At 47.5% G+C, this 27,766-nt stretch overlaps 1 protein-coding gene across 4 annotated transcripts in view; it reads right to left on the bottom strand.

The window, feature by feature from the left end:
- Window positions 1-10,117: 10,117 nt before the first annotated feature.
- CTTNBP2NL (CTTNBP2 N-terminal like) overlaps window positions 10,118-27,766 on the bottom strand; it is a 45,383-nt gene continuing 27,734 nt past the window's right edge. For all 4 annotated transcript variants that reach the window (XM_045816598.1, XM_045816597.1, XM_045816600.1 and 1 more), the window contains 3 exons: window positions 18,196-18,426; window positions 15,909-16,016; window positions 10,118-14,182 (listed from right to left, as the gene is read on the bottom strand). In XM_045816598.1, coding sequence (XP_045672554.1) covers window positions 12,701-14,182; window positions 15,909-16,016; window positions 18,196-18,426 — 1,821 coding nt within the window. In that variant the 3' untranslated portion in view covers window positions 10,118-12,700. The remainder of the gene's footprint in view (window positions 14,183-15,908; window positions 16,017-18,195; window positions 18,427-27,766) is intronic.

Consider the following 27,766-nt stretch of genomic DNA (forward strand, 5'->3'; position numbering starts at 1 on the left):
CTTAATGAGGTGGACTCATTAAGTCCCTTAATAATTCCCCCAATAATCCCCCCCTCCTTATGTGTGGGCTACAGGTTGTGACTTCCTCCCAAAGAGGACAGAACATAAATGGTATGGGGTGGCGGGCGGCGGTGAGGGTAGCTTCCCAGTGAAGAACTTGGCAACCTCAGTCAGGTGGTCCAGGTCGGCGTGGCCAGTGATAAGGCGCGTTGCCGGCAAGGTAGGAAGTGATGAGAATGACACTTTACTTCTGCGGGTTTCCTTCCCATAACCCCAGTCCAATTATAGAAAGGAAAAAGAAAAGAAAAGGGAAAAGAAAAGAAGAGACTTTGAGTGCAACTGTTAATTTTATCTATTGTGTTTTTTATTGACCACAAATCTTAATTTTGATGCAGTCAGAACTATTATTTTTTGCCACGTGGTTTTGTGCTTCTTGGGTTTTATTTGCCAAGTCCTTTCTTCATCCAAGAATCACAAAAATATTCCCTTACATTTTTGATTAGCTTTATATGTTTTATGCTTCAGCTTTTATTCTACCTAGACTGAATTTTGTACATGGTTCAAAGTCTGACTTTACTTTTTTTATATAATGTCTCTGAATTTTTTACATTTCTCTGACCATTAACCAAGTACACTTGGTCTAAAAATAAACGATTTTTTCCAACTTTATCTCAAAATTTTTTCCAAGCAATTTACTCTCCCTTGTCCTTCCCTAACCTCTGAACTTCTTCTTTTTTTTTAATTAATTAATTTATTTTTAGAGAGGGAAGGGAGGGAGAAAGAGAGAGAGAGAGAAACATCAATGTGCGGTTGCTGGGGGCCATGGCCTGCAACTCAGGCATGTGCCCTGACTGGGAATTGAACCTGCGATGCTTTGGTTCGCAGCCCTGCTCAATCCACTGAGCTACGCCAGCCAGGGCTCCCTAACTTCTGAACTTCTTGCAAATAGAGTCTACACTCTCCATTAAGGAGAAATCCAATTTTTTCCCACCTTATTTTTCTTAACTCCTATTTATTTCTTAGGCTGCTATAATCTGGTTTCAGTACTCAAAAGTATATTTGGCCCTGGCTGGTGTGGCTCGGTGGTTAAGTGGTAGCCTGGGAATCAAAGGGTTCCCAGTTTGATTTCCAGTCTGGGGCACATGCCTAGGTTGCAGGCCAAGTCCCCAGTAGGGGGTGCTCAAGAGGCAACCACACATCAATTTTTTTGTCCCTCTCTTTGTCCCTCCCTTGCCCTCTGTCTAAAAATAAATAAAAAAAATATTTACACAAAAAAGTCTATTTGGAATTGTTCTCAGTATCATGGCCTATTTTCATCCTGTATTTGCCTAAACACTGCTTTATCTGTGTCCCACAAATATTGATAAGTTTTGTTTTCACTTTCATTCACATCAAAGTATTTCCTAATTTTCCTTTTGCTGTTTTCATTGATTCATGGGTTATTTAAAACTGCTATTTTTCAGCCCTAGCTGGTGTGGCTCAGTAGACTGAGTGATGGTCTGTGACCCAAAGGGTCTCCAGTGTGATTCCCAGTCAGGGCACATGCCTGGGTTGCAGGCCAGGTCCTCAGTAGGAGGCACAAGAGAGACAACCACACATTGATGTTTTTCTCTCTCTTTCTCCCTCCATTCCCTTCTCTAAAAATAAATAAATAAAATCTTAAAAAAAAACCCATGCTGTTTTTTAACTATTTGGAGATTCTCCAGAGACATTTCTGTTATTGACTTCTAGTTTAATTCCATTGTAGTCAGAGAAGATGCTTTGTATGATTTAAATCCCTTTAAACATAATATTTAGACATTTAATGGTGAGTGTTGTATGTGCACTCAAAAATAATATGTATTTTGTGGCATCTGGTTGGAGTATTCTATAACAATCTACCCAATTTATGTCTTTATATTTAAAGTAGATTTATCGTTAGGCAGCATATGCGTGAATCTTGCTGTGTTATGCAACATGACAATCTCTGCCTTTGGGTTGTTTAGATCTTTTACATTTTAAGTCAATTGTTTTAGGTGGTGGGATTTCAATCAACATTTTTGCTATTATCATATCATCTGTTCTTTATTCCCCTTTTCCTTTTTTCCTTTGTTTTAGGTTGAGTACTTTTCATGAGTCCATGTTTATAGTTTTGTTGCTTTATGAGTCTTTTTTTCTTTTGGTTGTTTTAGGGATTGCAATATATAATCTTCAACACTTTGTGGTCTACCTTCATATTATATACTGATTCATGAAAGTATAGGAGTCTTACCCCGTTGTACTTCCATTTCTCAGCCTGCGTGTTCCTGTCAAACATTTCACTTCTTCTTATGTTTTAAACCACACAGTACATTCTGATGAATTTTTAAGGAGATTTAAAAAATAGAAAATACTCTTAAATACTTACCCACGTAGTTACCATGCCTAGTGCTCTGCATTCCTTTGTCCAGATCCATTCCTCGAGAATCACCACCCTCCTGCCTGAAGTACACCCCTCAGTGCTTCTCATACCGCAAGTCTGCAGGAGATGAGCTCCTTCAGCTTCTGTATGTTTGAGAAAAGTCTTCCTTTTGCCTTTGTTTTTGGCAGGCATTTTCACTAGGTATAGAATTTCCTCTAGGTTGACAGCTTCTTTCCCCTCAGGGCCCTAAAGCTATCACTCGACTCTCCTCAAAATTGTACTGTCACCAATGAGAAGTCCGTCATTACTATTCTTATTCATCTGTATATAATATGTTTATTTTTCCCCATCTGGCTGTTCTGGTTTTTCTCTTTATTACTGGCCTAAACACTTTACGATGTTCCTTGGTGTAGTTTTCTTCAATGTTTTTTATGCTCAGATTTCACTGATATTTTTGTATCTGTGCGTTTCTCATTTTCCTCAAATTTGGAAAACTGTGGCCATTATATGGTCAAATATTTCCCTTCAGAGACTCTGATTAAACTTATATTAGGTCACTTGAATTTGTCCCTAAGTTCATTGTTAAAAATCTTTCTTTTACATTCTATGTTTCATATAGTTTTTATTGCTACTTTTCAAGTTTAGCACTAATTTCTTCCATAGTATGTAATCTGCTATTAATAGCATCCTATATATATATAATACCATCCTATATATTAAAATATACATATATTTTAATTTTAGATATTGTGGTTTTCATCTCAGAAGTTTGATTTGGGTCCTTTCTGTATTCTTCATGTCTCTGGTTATTTCAGCCTTTCCTCTGTCTCCTTGAACTTATGGAATACAATTCTATTGGTAGAATAGCACCAATAGAATATGGTTCTGTTCTAACCACAATAGAATAATTATGGTTCATTATTAACCATACTTAATAAATGGTTAATTATCAATTGATTTTTCTCCTAATTATGGGGTATATATAGGTCTAGATCTGGATCTATTTTCTTCGCATGCCTGGTAATTTTTGACTGGGGGCTAGACTTTGTGAATTTTAATTCTGGGGTTTAGATATTTTTGTCTTTCTATACAAATTCTTGATTTTGTCTGGGATGTAGTTATTTAAAAAAAAATCTGATCCTTTTAAGTCTTGCTGTAGTTTTTTTTGGGGGGGTTGGGTGGGGGAGGTGGGAGCAGAGAAGCATTTAGTCCAGAGCCAACTGTGGCCCCCATTGTAGAGACAAACTGTGAGGTGTGAGATTTGTCATTCTGCCAGTGAGAACAGAAACCACTCCCGTCTCAGTGAGCTCTGAGTATTGTTCCCTTTGCTGCTTTGGGGTGGTGCTCTCCTTGGCCTTGGGCTGTTCCCTCTGCTCCTTTGGGGTGGCGCTCTCCTTGGCCTTGGGCTAGGGTCCTCGCCTGAATATGTTGAATAGTGTCCGGCTGAAGCCTCCAGGGAAGTGTCTGAAAATCTCTGGAGGTCTCCAATACTCTTGTCTCCGGTACTCTCCCCTCCCAGCTCTCGGCCCCCAGCTCCATCCCGACCTGGGGAGGCGCCAGGCTATGCTTTGCCGCCCCTCACTGCTGGGGCAATCAGAGGACTCTCACTGTCTGCTTCCTCTCTGTCCTTTGTTGCCTGATATGCAATGTCTTGAAAATTGTTGTTTACTGTGTTTTGCTCCATGTTCAGTTGTTTTAGGTGGGAGAACAAATACAGTGCCTGCTGTTTCATCTTGGTCAGAATTAATAATTTTAATTCTCTAAAATTAAAAAAAACACACACACATACCCCTTTTTGACTCCTTACTCTTTGATTACCTCTTCGTATTTATGGCACATTTATGACTGTGTACACTGCATCACTGGGTATTTTCCTGACAATAGAGAAGTTTTCTTTTCACTAGGCATTGATAAGAAATTAATCGCCCACTTATAATTGTACACATCCAATCACTGGAAGCATGTTCTAGAGACCAACTCCCAGCTCTGTAAAGACCGTCTTTCTCCTCCTCTGGTAGCAGCACAGGCTGGTGTCGCGTCTCCGTGTCCCTGTGCAAACTGAGGCGGTGTGTGCCTGGTGAGGGCGCTCCTGGGAGCCGCCCCTGCACTGAGACAGTAGCAGACACCAGCGCACGTGGGGCGGCTGCGAGCCTCATAAACACAGCTCACTCAAACACGGTTTCTTGTTCAACTCACCTGGAGCTGAATTCCCAAAATACTGCGGCTGCCATTCCGAGGCCACCCAGCACAGTGTGACACAGGAGAAGTCAGAGTGGCAAGAGCCAGCCGTCTGAACTGATTGCCGCCATCTGACTTGAGCAACTTTTAGACGAACGTGTGTCCGTATGAACACACACGGCTTGGGGCCTCCAGGGACCGAAGAGGCTGCGCCAGGAATGGTCCTTGAAGCTGAACCGTTCCGGTAAGCCTGCCTCTGCCCAGGACGCTCCCTCGATGCAGGCTCCCCGAGGACCACCACGCAGGGTCCCACTGCTTCCCCTGGGCTGTCCGTGCCCTTTCTCACTCCCACCTGCCGCTGCGGATCCGCCCTCCAGCCCGGACTCCTCGCCGGGCCCGTCGGCAGCTCTGTGCATTGCTCGTGCTGTGCGCAGTCCCTGCAATGCCCCTTATCCCCTCCTCTGCCTGCGGGCATCTACCCCTCCTTCGGGACCAGGACAGACATCATTGCCGCTGGGACACCATTCCTGACTCCACTGGGGACTATCACACCACAGATTGTTCCTAGTTTTATCATAGTCCACATAACACCATGCTTTGTGTTTGTCTCTCCCACCAGCACCGGAAGCCCCTAAGGGCCAGTAACTTGTCTCTCCACCCGGTGCCTAAGTCACTGAGGGCACCTAGTGGGGGCTGTGGTGTGGACGGCCGGACGGATGGAATCTCTGTTCCCTCCCACAGGGCGCTGGCTCTCGCTTCCTTACTTGACTCATTAAGGATTGTTTCGTTTTGTTTGTTTGTTTCCACAGGAGAGACAGTGTAGACATTTTTGAAGCATAATTAAATGGGCAAATGAATAAACAAAAGAAAATAAATACCGATAGACTCCTCCTGACCCCCGTTTAACAAATAGTGACGGAGCACCTGCCGTGTGTTGGTCACCATTCCAGGAGCTACGTAACAGTAGTGGCTGTCCCTTGCAGAGCGCTCACTGAGGCCCCAGCTGCTCCGAAGTTGATTTGCTCACTTAAGGCTCACAGCACCCCTGAGAGGTTGTGGCTGTGGTCTCCCTGTCACTAGTTTGGGCTCCCACCTGTGGCTGAGGCAGGGACTGTGGCTGTGGCCCACCCTTCATGGACAGGAGATGCCCGAGCAATGCCAGGGGGAGGGGACGCACCTGTGGCCACACCAGCGTCTCTGAAGTGGGCCCTGTCTCTGGGAGGCGGAGGCTCCGAGGGCCGGGAGAGTCGCAGCAACAGAAACACCAGGGGGCGCGAGCCACTCAGCTTTGGGAAGAAGGGAGCCCAGCCTTCCCGCTGCGACCCACAGCCCTCTCCGCCCTGTGCCTCCCCCCAAAGGCGGCACACCGTCTCCTGTCGTCCTGACCCCCCTCCCGCCCCCGTGCTGAAAGGGAGGCTGGCGGAGGCCGACCCACCGGAGGCCGACGTTCCTTACTCTCCCCACTTCGGCGCCCCCTTGTCCTCATCCACGGAGACGAGTATCCTCTCCCGTTCCTTACATCGGGCTCTCAGCCCACAGGGTCCTTGGTCTGCTGAATTTCTCAGGCATTTCAGGGGTCCCATCACCCATTTGGGCGCCGCTGCATCCTGCCCAGCACTGCCTTGAGGTGTCCTATCTGCCAAACTGGTTCCCCCTCAAAGTGGAAACTCTAGCCCTTAGCATGAGGCGCAGCAGTCAGTGCTTAACAGACGTGTGCTGAATGGATGACCGGCAGGCGAGGCGGGTGTGGGTGTGGGTCCCTCTCAACCCGGCTCAGGGTCTGTGGAGCCAGAGGCAACACACGCCAGTTGGAAACATGCGAATGAGGATTTCCTAGTTCAACATTTCTATTTTGTTCAACCTCCTTTGTGTTCGAGTCCAGCTGGGCCGTGAACTCCCAGAAGGTGTGGATGAGGACTGAGGGTGTGTCTGGGGGCGGGGCAGAGCGCGGGGCGTGGGGCAGGGAGCGGAGCTTTCCCAGGGAGGGAGAGAACAAGGCCTACACAGAGAATGAAGGAGAGAGGGAGGCCAAGAGCCGAGTTAGGGCAGAAGGAAAGTGAGCTCTGAATGGGAGCCTTGTGTGTGGCCCTGTGGTGTTGACTCACCAAGTTTCGGGGGGGGGGGAACCCACCAGGGATGAAGAAGGGGCCTGTGTGCTGTGGGCACCGCCCCTGCACCCCCCCCCCTCCCGCCACCCCGAGGCCCAAACAGTCCTGGAGGCTTTGACTGGGCTGGGCGGGCAGGGAAGCAGGGGAGTGGGAGGCTGGGCACTGCGGCAAGGGAGAGGGGTGAGTTTCTGGAGAGCGAAAAGGGCCCTTCTTGGGAGGGCTGTGTGTTTGCAACCAGGAGGGGGAGGTGTGTCTCCCACCTGGCAGGTGTGGCAGGTCACAGGCACTCACTGGGAGGGCCAGACACCCGTGGCTTCAGTGACTGCATGTCCACGTCCGAGGAGCGGACACCTTGTGAGCGCTCCCCAGAGCCCGTGCTCCCCAGAGGGAGGCACCTGCCGGGAGGAGAGGCCCCACTGTCCTCCCCTCGGCTGTCAAACCGGTTCGGAGACAGGATTTTCGTGCTAACGTGTACAGCGGACAGCCCTAGGCCAGTGGACAGAGGGCAAGGTCTGGAATCTGGGGCAGCTCAGGTGAGCAAGATCGATCAGTAACACCCTGAGAACCAGGTGAAGGGAAGGAGGAGTGCGCTGAGGCCGCGGCCGGGGCTGAGCCAGCAGTTCCCGGTCTCAGGGCAGGTCAGGGTGCAGGTGGCCGAGCAGAAGGGAGGCGGACTAGCTCTTCCGCCCGAGCCCTGCTGGGGGCTAGACATGGCGGCTTGCACCAGCCACCTGGCCCTTCTGGGCCTCCTCCTCTCTCTGCAAGGAGGGAGCTGGCATGGAGGGTCTCTCGGCTTCCTTCTTGCTCTGACGCAGTGGCCAGCCACCCCTCTCCTTTCTCCTCCCCGAGCCCTGGCCTCAGTGCCCTGCGCTGAGCCAGAAGTCTCAAGAGGGTTCACACGCAGGAATCTGAAGGACAGAGGGTAATACTCTAAACTCTCCACGTGTATTTTCCCACAGAGTTGGCTACAGTAGGGCCCGTGGGAGGTGGGTGTACGGGAAGGCCAGTGGGAAGGTCTCAGTTCCAGCTGTGCCACCCAACCTCAGCCCTGCTCGGCCGGGAGACCGTGGGCCATGACGTGTGCCTCGGTGAGCCTCAGCCTCAGTTACCGTGGGGGTCCAGTGGGAATACCTGCCTCTCTTGGTAGTTAAGTGAAGTAACCAACTTAAGGCCTGTTTGAGTTTGGCACCAAATACTTCCTTTGGAGGACTTAACCATGCCGAAAGGCACATCAAGTCTGAGATGGAGACTGAGGTGCCCGCTTACCAAGGAGTTAAATACCCTTGGAACCTGCAGGGAGGGAGGGGAGGGGAGGGAAGGGAAGGGAAAGTTGAGCTGCAGCTCAGCCAGTCCTGTGGAGCTGGGGTGACCCTTCAGAGCTCCCTCAGAGACAAGGGGCCCAGTCTCCATCCTCCACAGCAACCGGCCTGCCCACGGAAGGAGCCGTGACCTTGGTCAAACTGGTCTCTTTCAGAGAAGGCCGTTCCTGCACGGGGCTTACAGCCGAGGGAGTTCACTGCCCAGTGTTCCCCGCCGCCAGGGGAAGAAACCCTTCCTTCCTGAAGGGAGACTGGGGTGTCTGCCTCGTTAAATGACTGAGCAGGTCTCTTGTCAAACTAAGTAGGTGCCTCTCCAGGGATAAGGCCAATCCTGTTGGGACATTTCCAGTAATGTCTCAAGAGCCAGCCACTTCAGTGGTGTAGACGGAGCCACAGGCTACTCCGTGTCTCCTCAGTTCCACTGCAGTGCTTTCGCCAGGACGGCCTTCACCAGCCCCACGTGGCTTTTTAACCCCCCTGGTGTTACTCAGTTGTCTGTGACTTCTTGTGTTCTTCAGGTTTCCCTTCTCTGAACTAGACTGTGAGTGCCCTGAGGGCAGGGGACACTTTAAAACTTGTCTTCTGTGACAGCTACCTCGGTTTCAGTCTCCCCTCAAACAGTGATGTGCGGCTGGAGGGAAATTAGCCGCTCTCCCTGGTGAGGTCCGACCGTCCGCTCCTGGGGGCGGGGCGCGGGGAGCGCAGCAGAGCTGCAGCGTGGTGCCCTGCGGGGCTGAAGCCGGTGCCATTCTCAGAACCAGACCAGGCCCTTATCTAGTGCCCCACCTCAGTCCACTGAACCAGGGTCTGCAGAGGGCCTGGGGTCAGCTGCAGGACAGTCTTACTTATGAAACTCAGGGCGTGGCAAGAGCAAAGCCCCGGGGGCATCAGTCCAGGCCCCTCACTTACTAAGGGCCCCGTACAAGTCTCTGATTCTCAATGACTTCACCTGCACACCTGGGGCCAATACTACCTCACAGCCCCCGTGAAGCTCGGGAAGGTAGTACGTATGCCAAAGCATTAACGCGGCTCAGAGCTCGGAACCCAGTAGGCATTCGTGCCCCTGAGTACCATTGCCTTTTAAAGGCAAAGAACAAGTTCTTGCGGATGACCTGGTGAGGGAGGGCTGGGAGGCAGTGTTTCTCCAAAGGTGATCCTCAGGTCACCTGCATCGCTGGCCCCACCCCCACCCCCAGGAGTCCTTGCACTCAGCAGGCCGTACTGAAGCACAGCTGGGTTTGAGACACCCCCTCCCTTCCTCCTCTGCTCTTACGCAGAAATTGGCCATTGATACGAGGGCAGATGGCTGGACATAGGTCCTCGAATTTTCTCAGCCAGTTTTACAGCAACTACGTGAAAACGACTCCCGTGGGACAGTGCTCATTGCCTGCCTGTGACTCACGAGTACGAAGAAAACACATCAGGGTTTCCAAAGACAGTCGACATTTTGCTTCAACATCTGAGCACCAAAAGTGTTCTTTACAAACCACACACACACAGGCTGATGAGGAAGCACTGCTGGCAGGCTGCTATGGGAAACGGGATGCCCAGCGTTTGCTCAAATGATCATTAATTGGCTTAAATGCTGGAAATTCAGGATACGTCAACATCCACAGTTTGAGCATCTCTTGTACATCAAAGGATTTACCAATGCTTCTGTCTGGCTACACTTTGCATTTACTAACAACGTAGCGGCAATGGCACTGGACCGGGAGACGAGGGGTGCATGTGTCACTGGTGACACTAGAGGCAGGACGACAGCAGGCATTCTGAAGTCGGGGTGCGTGAGCCAGGGGCAGCTCCAGGGTCTCTGGATCCTGTGGAGCCACCACCCCAATTTGTGCATATCCGTTTTTCTTGGGACAGAGTCTACCCTTTCTTAGACTCTCCAAAGGCCCAGAACCCCCAATGGCTTCAAAATGATACAGACTAGATACTGTGAGGGCTCCTCCCAGCTCTGAGACTAAAGAAAACCAGTGTCCCAGCTCCTCTGGGGTCTAACCTGGATGAGCTGCCAACTTCACCTGGTTTTTGAAGCCATGAACAAACACTCCCTCTACACCACTTGCTTCTTCCGGAACAAAACAGGCCCTGCAGGGCAACATTCTTCGCTCTGTACAAACCAGACCGTCTTTCCCCCAGACGGGAGGATTTAACTTGCTTTAATGCAGTCTGCTATCAAAACGGACGCAGACGTCTGCACGGCGCATTTGCTTCACAAATGTTAATGGCGAGTTAATGCTTGTGTTATGTGTTGCACGTCGTTACACAGAATCTGTTGACCAGTGACATAGCTTTTGCAACATGGGTTAAACACCAAAATCGCGAATCATGGAACTTCTACTTAGCACACACAATCTACAGCAAACTTAAATACTAATCTATTAATACCTAACTGGATCATTGGATCCATTGTAGTATTGTGCTTATTTATCTCAGAAGATAGGCAACTAGCAAAAATACACATTTCTTTTCCATTTCCCCACCCCCATATTACACTGTAAAAGAAATACATTATTCAGTGCACTTCCTAAGAAATAAACTTCCTCATAATCTCTCTCTATATATATCTATGCCAAAACAAAGGAAGAGCACAATGCAACTTTTAAGATTACCATTTAAAGCAAGAGAGGTATTAACGCTCCGGAATTATCGGAAGTTCAGCTATTTTTATCAACACCATCATTGGCTACGCATGGGAATCAAGGTCAGTGCATGGCTGCTTCAGGCGGTTTAAGGTGTCCCCTCCATCATCTGGAAGACTCCTGGGGCGCCGATAGGTTTTAATTTCTGAGTATTGGCCTTCATCGGAGCTGTGGAAACTGCGTTACACATGAGTTTCCACCACCTACCTGCCCGTCAACTCGTATTGGATTCAGAGGGAATAGACCTAAATGGCAGCAGGGCGTCAGGGGAGATGATGGCTGGGAGAGCGTGTGTGAGGCACCCCCGGCCTCCCCGTCCTCGTGGACGCAAAGCCACGTCAGCACACGTCAGAGCTGGGCGTGTGCAGTCTCGTCTGAAGGAGGGAGGCAGCTCTCAGGCGCTAGGGACTTGGAATCAACCACAGCACCGTATTCTAAGGACAGCTTCTGTCCTCACAAACTTGCTGTGATGGAAATGATGTAAGTTTCTAGAACAAAAAAGATATTGCAACTTGGTAGCTTGTGGGCTAAATGCAGCTGCAGAAGCGCTTAACTAGCAGTGCTGAGCATTTTTTTTTTAGTTTTCTTGATAGTTAAAATGAGAATGTTTCTCATGAAAATTTGGATTTGATGAAAATTGGAGGAGCCAGTAACGTAGCTTTTGCATGGCAACAAGCAGCTGGAGCTGAACAGGAGAAGACGAGCCTTTTACACGGGCTCGGGCAGTCGGGTTTGCTACGGGCCCATCACACCACGTGACCGAGTGCCCGTCCTGCTCATCTGCGTGGCCAGTTGAGCTCCGTGACACCGGGGCTAATGTGGCTCTGCCTTTTCATGAGCCCGAAGACCTGACTTCACTGGGCACGTCCCCCATCTCCTGGTGGACAAGGCGCTCCTCTGGCTGTCTGGGGTCCAGACCTGTCCAGTTGCTTTGGGAGGTAATCTTAACATGCATCTCTGCTCATCCTTTATGCTATATTGCAAACTCCAAAGATATGCTCACACTGATATTTATGTGGTAAGTGTGTGTGTGTGTGTGTTAAACACGTAAAGGGGCGTGTGTCTATACAAATATATGAACACTTGCATTTAGGCAAAAGTTACACAGATGCAGACACCAGGTGCTGCCAGCCTGGAGAATAAGTGTAACAATTTGGTAAAACCTATATAATTCTGACTTACAATATTACAAAGAGTGAAATTTTAAGTTATTGCTTTTTGATTACAGAATTAAAGATCTCATTCTGTTGCAAAACTGTTATACAAGAATGAGTAACCAGTTCCTATTCAAGTAACAGCAATTGGAATCAGAAGTTCCTCACACAACAGTAGAGGCCTGAAGATGTTTTTTGAATGGAGATGTGATTTCCTTCTATTCAAGAATTTATGCAGGAACCTGGGAGTGACTTAATTTTTGAAAAGTACAAGAAAATCAGCACCCCAACTACCTAATGATCAGGAGGCGTCTCACAGGCTCTGCAAGGCTCCGACGTGCGGTGAGTTCACACCCACCTTCAGGACACCCACGCTACTCGTGCAGCTGGTGGTATTCAAGACAGTAAAAGAGGATTAGAAGCAGTTTGTTTTCAACATTCAGAATTCACAGAGGATCTCATTTTCTGCAATTAAACGAGCCGGTTTGTGTTTTTGCTGCAGAATCACATTCATATGGCAGTCTTATTTCAGGCACTTTTAAAACATGTTCATCTGGAATAAAAATCTGCATGAACCACTTCTGCATAATTAAAAATGAGTGTCAAGTGATTCTAGTCCCGAAAAAAGAGAGCAAGTCACCACCTGGTACTCAGCTACCTTCACATGATGGTGGCCGCCGAGCTTGAGACATCTTTGAGGTGCCCTTCGTAGCTTTATGGTACAAAGAGGTGAATCATAAAAATCCAAACTCCTCAGTTTCTACTTAAAAAAATACAAAAAGATAAAATACACTCAATGTATTATACAGATGGTTTCAGCTACTATCAAAATAAATAACGTGATCTGACTCGGCGGTGACTCTGAGCGCTGGGACGGCGTCGGACGGAATGTCGAGTGCGGGGCCCCTCCCGGAGACTAGCTGCCGGTGGGCAGGAGGATCTCGACGTCCTTGCCATTGGCCACGACAGCATTTGCAGAGCAGCTGCTCGCCAGGTCTTCCGTGCCGGTCAACGGCGTCGCCTGGGAATGAGTTTTGGTCAGTGGAGCGGTAGTGGATGGAGAAGGAGCAAGGCCGGGCTTTTTGGGTGGGATGGGTGGAGGGTTGCCCCTCTCAGCCCTGGGGATGGTCGGGGACTTGATTCCCGGAGACAGGGGACTCAGAGGACTGGACACTTTCCCTGGTGTTGGTGAATGGCTGGCGTCACCTCTTGGGCTGGTGGTACTGGCCAGGTTTCGATAGTCTGTGCCGAAGGGGGAGCTGTTGGGGGAGACGGGCTTGATGGGCCCTTGCTGGCTGGTGAATCTGGAGAGCACCTGAGTGACCGTGTTGCGGGCCAGCTGCTTGGCGGCAGAGTTGTCCATGAGGGTGGGGGACAGGTCCCTGGACGGTGGACTCTGCAGACCGCTGGCTTGTTGGTCCTGATCCGCTTGGGACTGGAATTTGTGCCGAGCTGCATGGAAGCGCTGGTTGATCCCTACCTGGTAGGATGACTGGTAGCCAGGGCTGCTGGCCGAGGACCCCAAGAGGCGCTTAGTTAGTACTGGTGACGAGCAAGGAGAGGATGTGAGCGAGGAGGACGCGGTGCTGCTGGGAGACAGTGAGCTCCCACTGGAGGGCAGCTGACTCGGCGCTGGGCCCGGACTCTCGGCCCCCACGGGACACCCACCGTTCTCCACCGCTTTCTCCTGGGCTGATGCCACAGATTTCTCCCGTGGAGGCACCTGGTTTTCTGCACTGCTGCCTGTAGTCAGCTCCTTGGTCGTATGCATCTCTGGGTCGAAATGGCCATTGGTTTTGGCATAAGAGAAAGGAGGAGTGGTGGGACCAGGCAGCCCGGTGACCGTCGCCTTGGCCGCACTGCTCCCGTGGGTTCGTTCTTCCTGAAAACTCTCCGTTTGGCAGAGCACAGACGCTAGCCTGGGGGGCTCGGTCACTGTGCCTTTAGATGTGGTTACTGGTTTCTTTAATTGCTCGTTAGAACCACCACGCTGGTGAGAAGCTTCTAGATCCCTCACGATCTTCTTCAAACTCTCCATCTCCTCTTTCAGAGTTTTGGTCCGGTTCTCTTCTCGGTTCAGTTTTGCTCTCAGTTGTTCCCTTTCGATGTCAAACTCGGACAACTGCTTCTCCACCTGGGCCTCCGTCTGCAAGCCTCGCTTCCTCTCGGCGGCCAGCTCCCCCTCCAGCTCGCTGACGCGGCCGCGCTCCTGCTGCAGCTGCAGGCTCAGCTCGCCCGCCCGGTGCCCCTCCTCGGCGGCCTTGCTGCTGGCTTTCTTGCACTCCAGCATCAGCATGGACGAGAGCTGCTTGTGGCGGGCGCGCTCCTCTTCCAGCTGGCTGCACAGCTTCTTCTGCTCCTTCTCAAACTTTCTCACCTGGGACTTCTCAAACTCCAGCTAGGAAAGAATGCCACCACACATGCTGGTTAGAGTTGGGGAACGGAGCGACACGGAAAAAGAACTGTAAGGAGAGTGCTCTGGCCAGCTGTTCCTGGCACACAAGGCGACAGGCAAGCCCTGCGCTCAGGTCGGGTGTCCTGTAGCATCAGGACACCTGCCACAAAACTGTGCACACTGTGGTTTTCCTGAGCCTCATCCGAGGACATTTTCTCATTGCTTTTGGAGGGAGAGGAAGGGAGAGAGAGAAACATCGCCTGGTTGCCCCCGGACACGCCCGGCGGGGGGCTGTGCGCACGCGGACCACAGGTCACAAGCACCCACACCTGGGCGGGGACTCTAACCTGCAGCCTTTAGGCCACAGCACGATGCTCCAGCCGACTAAGCCACACTGGCCAGGGTCACACATTGTAACTTAATCTTGCTCTGATGATTTAGGAGGCGCCTCTAGTTCTTACCGAGCAGGGGTGTCAAACTCATTTTCACTGGGAGCCACATAGCCTTGAGGTTGCCTTCAAAGGGTTGAGGTTGCCTTCAAAGGGCTAAATGTAACTTTAGGACTGTATAAACAGAACTACTTCTTAACTAGGGGCAAGGAGCTCGGCGCTGCTGCTGGGTAGAAACAAGGTGCCAGGCCAGACATCACAAGGTGGAGGGCCGGATCTGGCCTGCGGGCCTTGTGTTTGCCGCCTGTGTTACAGAGTCTCAGGGTTGTTAGTGGGACTACGAGCCACTGCTGTGTTTTAGGTGTGGCGAGTTCAGAGGATTAGAAGCAATCAAAACAGACAACAGAAAGCTATATAAACCAGATTCTGTGATGAATGCTGCTGAAAACAAAACTTTTAAATAAGCTTCAGTAACAATTCTGTTCTTAAAAACAAACACACATTAAATAGTTCCATTTAAATCATACTTTTTGCACAAATGCAGTCTGTTTTAACCAGCATCTCAGCCATATTAAAAGGGAAGGGTTGAAGGAACCCTTTTAGTCAGTATTTTTCGAACTGTGAGACCCATTAACGGATGGGGAAACCAATTTAATGAGTCATGACCAGAATGAGGACATGGTCACTGATTTTAGAGAGAGCAAGGGGAATGGGGGGAGAAAATCGATGTGAGAGAGAAGCATCGACTGGTTGCCTCCAGTAAACACCCCAATCAGGGATCAAACCTGCAATCAAGGTATGTGCCCTGACTGGGACTCAAACCCACAACCTTTAGGTGTATGGGGCGACGCTCCAAGCAACTGAGCTACCCAGCCCAGGGCATGACTGGAACTTTTAAAAGATAAAGTGGAAGATAAAGCATCGATGTGTATTGTAAGCAGTAAGGATGATGTGGGATTTCATGGTATTTTTGTTTCAGGCCTCCGTGTATGTAACTGGGTTGTTGAATGTACTTCTTATTGGGAGTCCTAGGTCAGAAGAACTGTGAGTGTGTTCTATGGAACAACAGTCCCACCGTGAGTGAGCTATATCAAAAAAGATTTTATGAGAACACAGATCTGTTAAACACAGAATGCATTATATTTTTCTGGAAGACTCATGATGTGCTTCTGCATCCTGAAGGGCCTAAGAAACAAGCTAGAAACCTGCTTAACTTTGTTTAATCCAGTCATTCCCGGACTTACTTAACCATAAAGCCCTTTTTCTCAAGTTACACCAATTCACACCCTGCAGGACTGTCTGAGAAATGCTGTTCTTGGCCAGCCCTCTGCCTTAATCACCTGTTGAGTCAGACGCTCTCGCTCCTTCTCCAGCATGTAGGTGACATCATCTCCTTCGGCTGTGTCCTGGGCATGCCTCTGCCTTTCTTCCTCAAGGTCTAGGATCACCTTTAAAGAATTTAAGAAACAATCATTTCCAAGTACCAAGGAATACCAGCTATAATACGGTTAAATACTAAGAGCCTACCTAACTAAGCAACTAAGATGGTTCCCGAGTCGGAAAGATAAGGCATCCCAGGCAGAGCCCGCAGGAAGCTCCTTGGCTCGTGGGGTGAAAGGCAAGCGGGGTGCTAGCAAACAGTAAGGGGGTGCTTTACCGAGCCACACACAAAACGGCACGCAGACAGCAGAGGGCAATGGCATGTAATTAGCTGCAGGGCCAACAGGGTTTCAGGGAACTAGCGGAGGACCCAGGAGAAGGGTGGTCTGGCGGCAGCAGGAGAGCGGACAGGTACAGGTGATGAAGCCGGACAGGAAGGCGGACAGCCGAATGCCGAGACGCTCTCCCCAAACTCGCAAGTCATCGGGGGCACCGAACAGAGGGCCCGGAACCGAACATTTGAAGTGGGGGGCATCCCAACTCTGCCCTGCTTCCTTACTAACGAAGATCATTGCTAATTGCGTATCGTTAGATAAGAGGTGAAAAGACTTTCAGTGTTCTACTTTAATAAAGCACTGAAGATCAGACAGGCAGTTGGTTTAAATAGTTAACATTCAAAGAATCTTATGTCGAAATACAGTTTTAAGAATTTTGAATTATGCCCTGGCTGGCGTAGCTCAGTGGATTGAGCGCGGGCTGCAAACCAGGCATTGCAGGTTCGATTCCCAGTCAGGGCACATGCCTGGGTTGCAGGCCATGGCCCCCAGCAACCGCACATTGATGTTTCTCTCTCTCTCTCTCTCTCTCTCCCTTCCCTCTCTAAAAATAAATAAATAAAATCTTAAAAAAAAAAAGAACAGGAAATAAAGTTTATTTGTAAAAAGAATTTTGAATTCTTTCTAACTTCTTCCTTGCCCGACCACCCGGAGCCACACGTCACCCCAGAGCCGCCCCTTCCGTGGGCACCACAGCCAGCCAGCCAGCCCCTCAGCACAGCTCAGTGACGTCACGTGCGAAGGGGCACAGATGTCGTCAGGCTCCTTCAGCAGACCAGAGGTTCCAGTGTGCTGGGCCTTGGGCCACTTTAGAATTCAATGAAAGATAGTCTCTAAAGATATTTCATCGAAATCTTCATTTTCTATAAAAATGCACAAGCTTCTGGCATTCTGCGTACTTTTAGGGGGATCATGAGACATCTGAGGCCCATGCGTAGCTAACAGCCTGCACTCTGGTCTCTCATTTGGACTCGGTGAAGGGACAGAAAAGCCACGGGCAAGACGCAGGCCTGGCGACCTGTCTGTCAGAGGCATTCGAAGTGGAGGGCTCTCCAATGGAGGAACCCAGGAAAGTGCACTAAGGAACATGACACTGCAGCTGCTAACCCAGCTTTTCAGAGTAAGTTGCTTCTTACTAATTGCACCGATGTCCCCACTTGTTGGTATAAATCTAAACCAACAGTTTAAAAAAAAAGTGCATAGTTTAGCCAAGCATGCTTTACAGGCCAAATCTGAGTAGTAAATGACGAGACTGGGAATAGAATCCTAAGCGCTAGAATTCCAACGAGATGAGGAAAGCACAGGTCTGCTTTCCTGACCAGGGGCTGTGAGACTTGGAGCCACCCCCCGCCCGCCCCTCCCCCCCTCCCTAGCAGGCAGCTCAGCTTGAAGGTGAACGCCCCTCGGGACTGTCTGTGTATGCTTTCATGAAGTAAAATGCCACAAAACTAAGAACTAGAAATAAATGAAAATAATCTATTGGCTTGCATGTTTACAGTCTGGTAAATTTTTCTCTCTCATTCCGCAAATACCTGTTAATCTTTCTATCTATCACTTAAGTAAGCAAACAGAGACAAGACCGCTCCTTTCAGTTACAAGCTTGGTCAAATCCCAGTTTGTTGCCAAAGTTTGAAAGACTGAGAGCTGAGAAAACATACCAAGTGTTTGGAGTGTCGTATCAAGAAGGAATGCTGTCTTGAACGTGTCTGGCACACTCCCTAAAGTTAACACTTGCAGTGACCCGTGTTTTCTCTCCTACCCCCTGGCCCTTCGGTGGGCTAAGGCTCTTTCGGAGACCCGTGGGACCTCTGACTGAATGACTGCGGAAGCCGGCAGCTGACGGGAAATCTCAGGCACTGTTTACGAGGCCCCCCTAAGAGTTTACGCAGCCCGTGCCCCCGGGCGGGCCCACCTTTCGGTGCCTGCTCTCGGCAGCGGCCAGCTGGGACAGCATGCGTTCCTGCATGTTCTTACACTGCTTCATCACCACCTTGAGAATCGAGAGTGGGTTTGTGCAGACTGGCTGCTTTTCGCCATCGTTCTTCTCCTTCAGGGTTTCAAAGTCTCGCTGCAGAGCCATTAAAGGGTCACTGATGTTGTATTTTCCATAGCGTTCTTCAATGAAAGTATCTCTGTGTTGGGCCTGGGAAAGAGAAAACAAGTTGCATGTTGCCCTTTAAAACAGTTTAGGAGGGGGATTTGCTAGCAGTTATACATTAAGGACAGCCGGTTAGTATGCCTGTCACCTGCTGACTACAAATCCAGTGGGGCCATCATCTAAATGCAGAAACAGTATCAGGATGGGCACGCAGTGTAAATATTAATGAGAACAAACACTACACAGAGCTACTACGTATTAGACACTGTTCTAAGCACTTACATGAACATGAATGTACTCAAATTTTACAGCCCTATCAGGTGCTATGACCCCCATTTTGCAGCTGAGAAACTATTATGGAGAGGTCGGGTAATTAGTTCTGGGTGACCCTGCTGGCAAGGGGTCAGGCTGGGATTCACACCCAGGCAGCCTGGTCCTAACGCCCGGCCCCTTAACCACCATGCTCACTGCCTCTGCTATGATGCTGTATGACCGACAGGTACATCTGATCTTTTCTTCCTGAGGTGTAGCACCTGAATTTGTAAAACAGGCTACGCATGATGATTTCGTGAGTTCACATATTTGGAGACCCAACAAGGAGGCTGCAGATAAGTAAAGGATGCTACAAATATTTTCGAGTTACGATGTGGGACTATCTGTGATTTGTATGTACAGAACTTCACTTGGTGGGTCAGGAGGGCGGAGGCCCTTACAATTAAAGGTGCAGACAAATCCCTTCTAGCTGTTGGCAAGTCCCTCCGCCACCCGCCCTTCGGTCTCTGTGTGGGCAGCTCTCTCCCACTCTCCTGCCTGTCCCCTTCAGGGTGGGGGCAGTTTGAGGACGAGAGAGAGGGTGAGCAGGGAATGCGGGCTAGTGCTTAGAGTCTGGTCAGGGAGCAGAAACACATCCTCAGGGCTCCTGCTTCTCTCATCTCTGCTGGGAAGGCCCTGAAGTCCTGCTTCGCACGAGCACCGTATGTCACGTGCAGGGGACGTAACAGCAATCACTTTACTGCACGGACCTTAAAGCTTCCGGAGACATTCTACCAAAAAAGTATTACTATAGCACCGAGGAAACTTTCTCGAAAGTGCCAGCAGAGTACCAGATGATTTAAAGTTTCAAATGAAACCTAGTTAAGAAAATCACTGTCATTTATCAGTTAAAAAATTATTTCATCAGGAGCTCTAGTCTCCTTAGCACCACTGCCCACAAACAGGAACCCGTTTGAAAAGGGAAATTCACAATTCAATGACTATGCTTAAAACAAAAAACCCTTAAAAAAAAACCCAAAACCCAAAAAAGCACGGAGTTTGTTTGACAAAGAAGTGTTTCAGTGCTGAAAATGTGATGCTTCCTTTTTTCATTCAACAGTCCACGTTCAAGTCCCAGGAGTCACAGACTATGCAGTAATACTAATGTGCGTTGGTCCAACTGGCAAATGTTCAATGCAGAGTTAGAAGAGCTGGGCTTTACTTTTGTGTTGACAAAAAGATGGCATTGTTGGAGTATCTGGAAAATGCCTGTATACTGGAAATACAAAACGGGAAATTTCTTTGTTCCTTTAAGTTACTGATAACCATCTTCCTTACCTTATTGTGTGTGTGAGAGCAAGTGAATTAAATGGTGGAGGGACATGAAAGACAGATTCCAAGACAGAATCCTATTTTTTTTTCGGCTCCAAATTGAAAAGGAAATTTTCAGTAAAATTTCAAAATAAGCTCTAGTCCATTCAGAATGAAAATAAGATCAATTCCAGAATTGCCTGTTTATACTTATATGTTATTATTCTATTTAAAAATCACAGTGAGAATAAAACAAAAAAGCTAGTTTTCAGTTACACTTCGAAAAGCAACTGTGTTAAACAACATGGGACTCACCAATGTTTTCCTTTCTCCAAGAACATCTATTTCTTTGTGTTCAAGTATAAAAACATGAGATTGATAACCAAGGATTCAATGAAAGTATCTATTTATAGCTACTAATGTCCTGGGGCAAATCCACGGTGAGAAAAGTGTTTGGACACATTTCTTATTCACAGTTACCATTTCTGTATGCTGAGCGATGGTGAGGCGATGGTTATGGGTACTGAAAATGGCTTACTAGGCAACCCCCCAAAAGAAAAAAACCCCTGCAAACCTGATTATTTTATGACCTTTTCTTTTTTCAGAATGCCACGGACAAAGTGGGGTGACAGAGCAGGAGCTGGGGGTACATTCACGACCTTGACATCAGAGCTGCTGAGAAACCTTCTCTCAGGTTTGAGCATATAGTTAACTAATCCTTAAAAATATGACTTTTTTAAAACCCACACTGTTATTACGCTGTATAGTTAATAGGCATCCCTGAATTACGAGCAATGGGCGAGGAGCTTGTCTGGTGAGGTCTCAGGCTTCCGAGAACAGGCGCTAAGCTGCCTGTTTTGTCCTGAAGCGCTTCACAGTAATTCCATAATCACTCGCACAGTAATTACAAGTTGTACAAAATTGGTGGCTTTGCACATAAATGAAAAGAATCTGTGGAATAATCTAAAAAGGGCTCCCTGTCACAAAACAGTTCATTTAAATATGTTCTAATAGGCAAAGTGAATTCAAGGTCTGTATTTATTATACCAAACGCTGGATTGGAAAATGACAGAATGTGGTATTTTTCAACTAACTTAATGCCTCAATCAAGTGAGTTGTAAGGATGACAGGTTAATAGCGCAGATAATAACGACAACAACCAAAAATAGATGTTAAGATTTGAAGAATGAGAGAAGAGCTTTATCGGAGATAAATGTTGGTTATCTGTTCCTCTGTAACAGGTCACCCCAAAATTTAGCAGCTTAAACAGTGAACGTTTTTTTATTTCATAAGATTCTGAAGGTCAGGAGTCTGGGAGGGGCTGGCTGGGAGGTTTTGGCCCAGGGTCTCCCGAGGCTGCAGCCCAGCTGCGGGCCAGCACTGCAGCGTAGGGAGGTGCACATCAGGAGGTGCGGCGTCGGGAGGTGAACGTGGGCTAGTTCCCCACAGAGCAGGGGATGCAAGAGACAGCGACCGACACACCACGACGGGAGCCCCAGTGTTCCGATCGTTTGTAACAGTCTGAAGTGACATACCGTCACTTCTGCTGTCCTCTGTTGGTCATACAGACCCACCCTGGTCACTGAGAGGGGACGGTGTACAGATGGGACTATTGGGGGGGAACCGTTGGGGGCCACCTGGGAGGCTGGCGAGCACGAGGCGGATGACTCAGTCTGCCACCACCCGCACCACAGGTGTGAATTTAGTGACAACCGTCAAGGCTGAGTTTTAGTACTTTAATGGTGTGTCGGCTACTTCATAAAAAACCGTAAATGATCTTGATGTGACTTTTGGGGGGAGGAATTCATTAATATAGCTGACACCCATCAATTTCTTGTAATTTATTATTTTCACTTCAATGACAATATGTATTCTAATTGTACAGAAATTCCTACGCTGTCAGAAAGCATAATGCTTTTTAGTTTCAGACGACAGGAAAATAATTGGCTGGTTAGACAGATTCAATTATACAGGGTGTTCCCGCAGCAGACACAACACACTAGTCATCCAGTACTCACTCATTCCCACCGTCACAGGCTGAATGAAACACACCACTACCGAAAGCTTAAAACAAAACCACATGACATCCTTGCAGCCTGCCATGCTTGCTCTCCAAAAATTTCAGCTTTGCTCTGACGAACTTCAAAAAGAAACATGAAGCAGTCACCTCCTCTCCCCTTTCCAATATTATTTATACTATCACAGGAAATTAATCTCTTTATTCTCTGGATGATAATCACCAACATGAAAGCGGTCCCACATCTAAAGGTGAAGAATTAAGGTCTATTTAACTGGGGCTTATATTCAAGTACAAGGTTCTATGTTCAAGAGTCAGGCTGGTACCATGACTGTATTAGAATGTATTTTTGTCTGGGCCCTGGCCGGGTAGTTCAGTAGGTTACAGCATCATCTTGATATGCCAAGGTTGTGGGTTCAATCCCTGGTCAGGGCACATACAAAAATCAACCAGTGAGCGCATAAATGAGTGGGACAACATATCAGTGTTTCTCTCTCTCTCCCCCCTTCCTCTCTCTAGAATCAATACAATTTTAAAAAGTAAAAAAGTAAATTAAAGAAAAAGGAGTGAATCTTTGCCATTTACTGAAAATTCTAAAGTGATACTGTAAATTATCAAGATATACTTTGTATCTTTAAAAGTATCTGAGTACTTTCTCTATGCCAGAGATCAGAAAGACAAAAGAACATAATTTCAAGATGATTTTACAAATGCTACCAAAAGCATGCTAAAAGGAATCCTTTTCACACACAACTTGAATCTATTAATGTTCAAATAATTTACACCCTAGAGTCCTCGACGAGCTATAAATAGCTTCCTGAGCAACAAGAAATAAAGCAACCATTCTGGATAGAGATAACATCATTACAAGGGTACCCTTTGTTCCGGAAATTCCTTTCATTTGCTGAAATAAAACTAGATTTTAATATTTGACAGTATCGATAAAAGAGGATTTATCCTCACTTAACTGAACTTTAATATTTGAAAAAAGGTATAAAATTTAACAGGGGAGTAAAAAGCAAATATTTTCATGATTTAAAAAATATTTCCAATATCTTACTGAAAATCAGAGCTCCTTCCATTTCACCATAAATGCTGTATTCTCAAATCTAGCCTTTTCCATACGTTTAGTTTCTCGAGTCGGTTTTAGCTCTAGAACCTAAGAGGACTGGGGCTGGATCCGGGCTGCACTACTTTCTGCCTGTGCCACCTTCGGCAATTCCATTCCTCTCCCCGTACCTCAGATTACTCAATGTGAAATCAGAGTAACGGTCTACCTATAGGATTATTATAAAAATTAAATGAGTAATGGAAGATGCTTCCTATAGTATTTGGCACAGAGTAAGCGCTATAAATAGGAATGAATTATTTAACAGGCAGTTTAGAATACAGGCTTTCCTTTACTGTAGGCCCAGTGACTAAATCTACCCATGCAGATGAAAGATTCTGTAAAACTGGACTGGGGCAGGAAATCTTCATTTAAAAAGTGGAACAAAATCCACCAATCCCCAGATAACTCCAAAGTAACACACCACTAAAAGTAGTTACTGGTTGTTCGGGAACCGTGACAACCAGTTAACTACTTATTCATTTAGCAATTAGCCCTGAACTGCTATGTGACATTCTGTATCTATATAATGTGGAATTAGTATTTATCTCTTGCATTACAATTAAACAGTTCCCATTTATCTTTTTTCCTTCCTGCCTAAATTGTAAGGAGCTCAAAGAAGCACTCCTCACATCTTTCTTCTTCTGCTTCCTGTATTTCGCTGAAGCCCAAGACACTCAACACACATTTACTTTTCAGCCTCTTTCCTCACGTCTCTGACTCTCCTTACTCTCATCATTTTTGGAGGTCAATATTTTACTTCGCTGTTAGTAAAATCTATGATTTACTTAGTACAATCACTTAAGGCAGCAATTTTCAACCTTTTTCATCTCATGGCACACATAAAGTAATTACTAAAATTCTGCAGCATAGCCAAAACCTATTTCTGCTGACCTGACCCCCCAAAAATATAAGTATGAGAGGGGACCCTGGAATTATCTTCTAGACGGCGGGTCCCTTGTATTTCAGGCTTCCCCCATTGGGCGAGTGTTCTAGGAACCCATCTGTATCAGTGGACCAGCTGGTGGTGTGGTGAGAGGCTGCATTTGGCTTCGGTGAATTTTTTTTGAACACTTGGAAGTGTTTGCCCATTTCGTGACGGGTGATTTACGAGCACACCTGCTGTTCTGAGTGTTCAGCAGTTTTTGACTAAAAACAGCATGACCTCTGCCTCACCCTCCCTATTCACCTGATCTCACCCCAAATGGCTTTTTTGTTTCCCTGGATGAAAAAAGTCCTGAAAGGGAAACATTTTGCTGATGTGAAAGAGGCAAAACAAAAAACAGCACAGTACTAAAAGGCATCAAAATTGGCAAGTTCAAAAACTGTTTTGAGGAGTAGGAAAAAAACGCCTTGATAGGTGTGCATTGAATCAAGTGGACAGTACTTTGAAGGTGACTGAAATTTACACGTAAGAATAAATACACAACTTTTAATAAATAAATTCCATTTTTTGGGGGGTCCCCCTCATGTATCTTGATCTATTCACACTGAATGGCTACTGTTGGGTTGACTGCTGTCATTTTCTAATTCGACAGTCTAAGGGAAAAGAGGTCAGTGCCCCTGACTAAACAGTCAGGTGCTGCATGTTTTTTTTAAACACTCTTGTGGCACACCAGTTGAAAATCGCTGACTTAAGGTATTATCGATTTATACATTTAGCAAACTAACTCGGAAGTAAAACGAGTTTCAGAGATTCCCTCTGAAGTCAGTCTGCCTCCATAGATATTTATAAAAGCAATCACCTACAGGAGGACAGACGACTGTTTATCATCAGTGGACTGAAGTGGACTACATTCGTCTGGGCACTAACGATGGTAAGGGTAACACAATTAGCTACACGTGTGGCGCTTCTGGCTCGTTAACAGCAGAGGGATATGGGTAAGCAGCATAATGTAGCTGCTTCAACATGCAAACTCCAGGGAGCCCGGTGAAAACTTCTGGTAAAAAAGAAATACATGTGGTTGAAAAGAGTTACAGGTAAGCTCTGGGCTGGGTCTACGACTTTTTGAAATGGGGGAAAAATGTGTAAAGGGACTCAACAAGTCCTGAACAAATTAATGCTCCGAGTATAAACTAAGGATTTTAAGTATAATTTTAAACGATGCGTTAGAGCCTAATCTCTTTGGTCAGGAGACCGTATATCTCTTAGAATGGGAGTGGACACCAGCCTCATAACCCCCACAGCAAACAGATGGATCGCAGGCCTGAAGACCAAGTAGGAACGGCCAGCAGCCAGGGAGGCGAGCAGGGCGGTGCACGTTCGGGCCGTGACAGACACCCCACCCAGCCCCGAGAGAGGGTGAGGCTGAAGGCCGGCCACGCCACACGCTGAAGGGACGCGGAGCGACCCACGCACGCACACACTGCCGGTGGGAGCACAAGTGGTGTGGCTGTTTACTCTGGAAACTAATCTGCACGTTTCTCATAAAGTCAGAAAAACGCCTGCCTGCAATTCCACCTCTCAAGTATTTATCCAAAATAAATGAAAACACATATCCACACAAAGACCTTCACACAACTGTCCACAGCAGCTTCATTCATAACAGCCCCAAAAGGAAACAATTAAATTATCAGTCAACAGAAGAAATAAAATGTGATGCATTCAGACAATGGAATACGATTCAACAATGAAAAGGAGTTACTGATGAGCCCGAAAGTTACTATACTGAACAACAAAGCCAGACTTCAAAGAATACATTCCGTGTGACTACATTCTAAGAGGCAAAATATCTGAATTATATCTTTAGTTTATTTATTTTATTTTTAAAAATATTTTATTTATTTGTTTTAGAGAGAGGGGGAGGGAGGGAGAAAGAGAGGGAGAGAAACACCAATGTGCGGTTTCCTCTCACACACCGCCCCCACCAGGGGCCCGGCCCACAACCCAGGCGTGTGCCCCGACTGGGAACTGAACCAGTGACTCTTCAGTTCACAGGCTGGCACTCAGATCACACCAGCCAGGGCTGAATTATATCTTTAGTTTAAAAACATAAAACATATAATGAGCATTAAAGGGAAAATTAAGTTATATGTAATATATACTTTACAGAGGTGCTTCGGAAACATGGGAAATTGAAACCAACATAGTTTTAGTAACAATAACAGCAGCAGAAAGGACAAAGCAGGGTTAACACTGGAGACCTTGCTGCCTGCCCAGCAGAGCACAGAGTGTTGCACACCTAGCTGACCCGAACAACATTCCTCTGGAGGTCGGCACCCTGTGTCTGCACTCCAGAGAAGAAACCGCGTCACCGTGTGGCTCCCCTAAGGTCACGGAGCCAGCGAGGCAGTGGAGGAGAACAGGGAACAGTGTACGGTGGGTGCTGACCAAGGTAATGGAATGAGTGATGCAGAAACAGAGCTCCCCAGGACTATAAGGCGAGTGTTGTTTTGAGAAGCTTCTTTTGGCAGAAGAGCACAGGTGTGTGTGTGTGTGTGTGTGTGTGTGTTGGTGTGTGTGTGTTGGTGTGTTGGTGTGTCCCTTGGGTAACAATATAAAGTCTATTTTTCACTATGTGTCCCTGCCAAGCAAGTTTGAAAAATGTTAGAGTAGAATGAAGAAGAACCCAAAAGTCTGACTCCTGGACTTATGATTTTAAACAGTTTAAGGTATGATAAATATGTAATAGCTAAAAGTAATATATAATCAGTACAATTATTTCATTTTAAGCTAATAAATGTGATAAAAGTATACAAACCAGAATGTCAGCCTAACAGCAAATATACAAAACACAGAAAACAAAACACAAACAACGATCTCCCCGTGTTACCAGGGTTAGACAGCCGAAGCCAGCACGGCCGAAGTCTGGGAAAGCCATCTGGGCTGCGGGCCGTTCGCAGGGCACATGCTTGGAATGCTTTGCTGGGACACTTACAGTTGGCCGGGCACTAAACATGCTAGATGGTGTGGGCCATGATCTGGGGTGCAGATGTGATAAAGTTAAGATGTAGTCCTCTGCTCTGAAGGAGCTTAAAATTTGCCAGGCAAGTTTAAGGCCTAACAGCAGAAATAAACAAGTTGCCTCTGCTTGTTAAATGCTTTAGAAACAGCAACACCTACGTTGAGAGGAGCACCGAGTACGGCCTGTTTGATCAGAACTTTCTAAGACTCAGACCTCACACACTCATAAGGGAAAGGAAGGAAAAGGCCAACCCTGGAAGTGGGCGGGCTCTGGCAGATAAATGGGACCATCAGCAATTTAATGAATCACAGGAAACTCCACAAGGTTAATGGGGCACGCAACCCAAAACTGTCTCTGAGGTGCACCCACAGGGAGCCAGCCTGCAGGCTGTACCCGGCTGCGACGCTCGAAGCAACGGTCACCCCGAAAAGCCTCCTTCGTCAGTGACGGGCTCGGGCTCTTCCGCCCGCTGTGCAACGACACCGCAGAAGCTACCTCCAAGGGTAAAAATGGTAAAAAAAGAGCTCACTAATAAAGGAGCTGTGAAAGAATATCTTCTTCCTCTGGTAGGGGGTTCTGGGGAGGAAAATGTACAGTTGTGGGATGGGCCTTAACTTGAAAGGTTTGTTTCACGCAAGACTCATCAGCTGCACACACAGACTGCTGCTCCGAGAACACGGCAAGGAACAAGCTGCCCGAATGCAGGATCCTGGGGAGCGGGTCCTGAGCCTGGCTGAGAAGCCCAAGTGCTCACAGTTAGAAGTGTATTAAGTAACCAGGAGCAGGGAGCTC

The sequence above is a fragment of the Phyllostomus hastatus genome, unplaced genomic scaffold (assembly GCF_019186645.2).
Source record: "Phyllostomus hastatus isolate PE091 unplaced genomic scaffold, TTU_PhHast_1.1 phas_scaffold_216, whole genome shotgun sequence".
Lineage (NCBI taxonomy): Eukaryota > Metazoa > Chordata > Mammalia > Chiroptera > Phyllostomidae > Phyllostomus > Phyllostomus hastatus.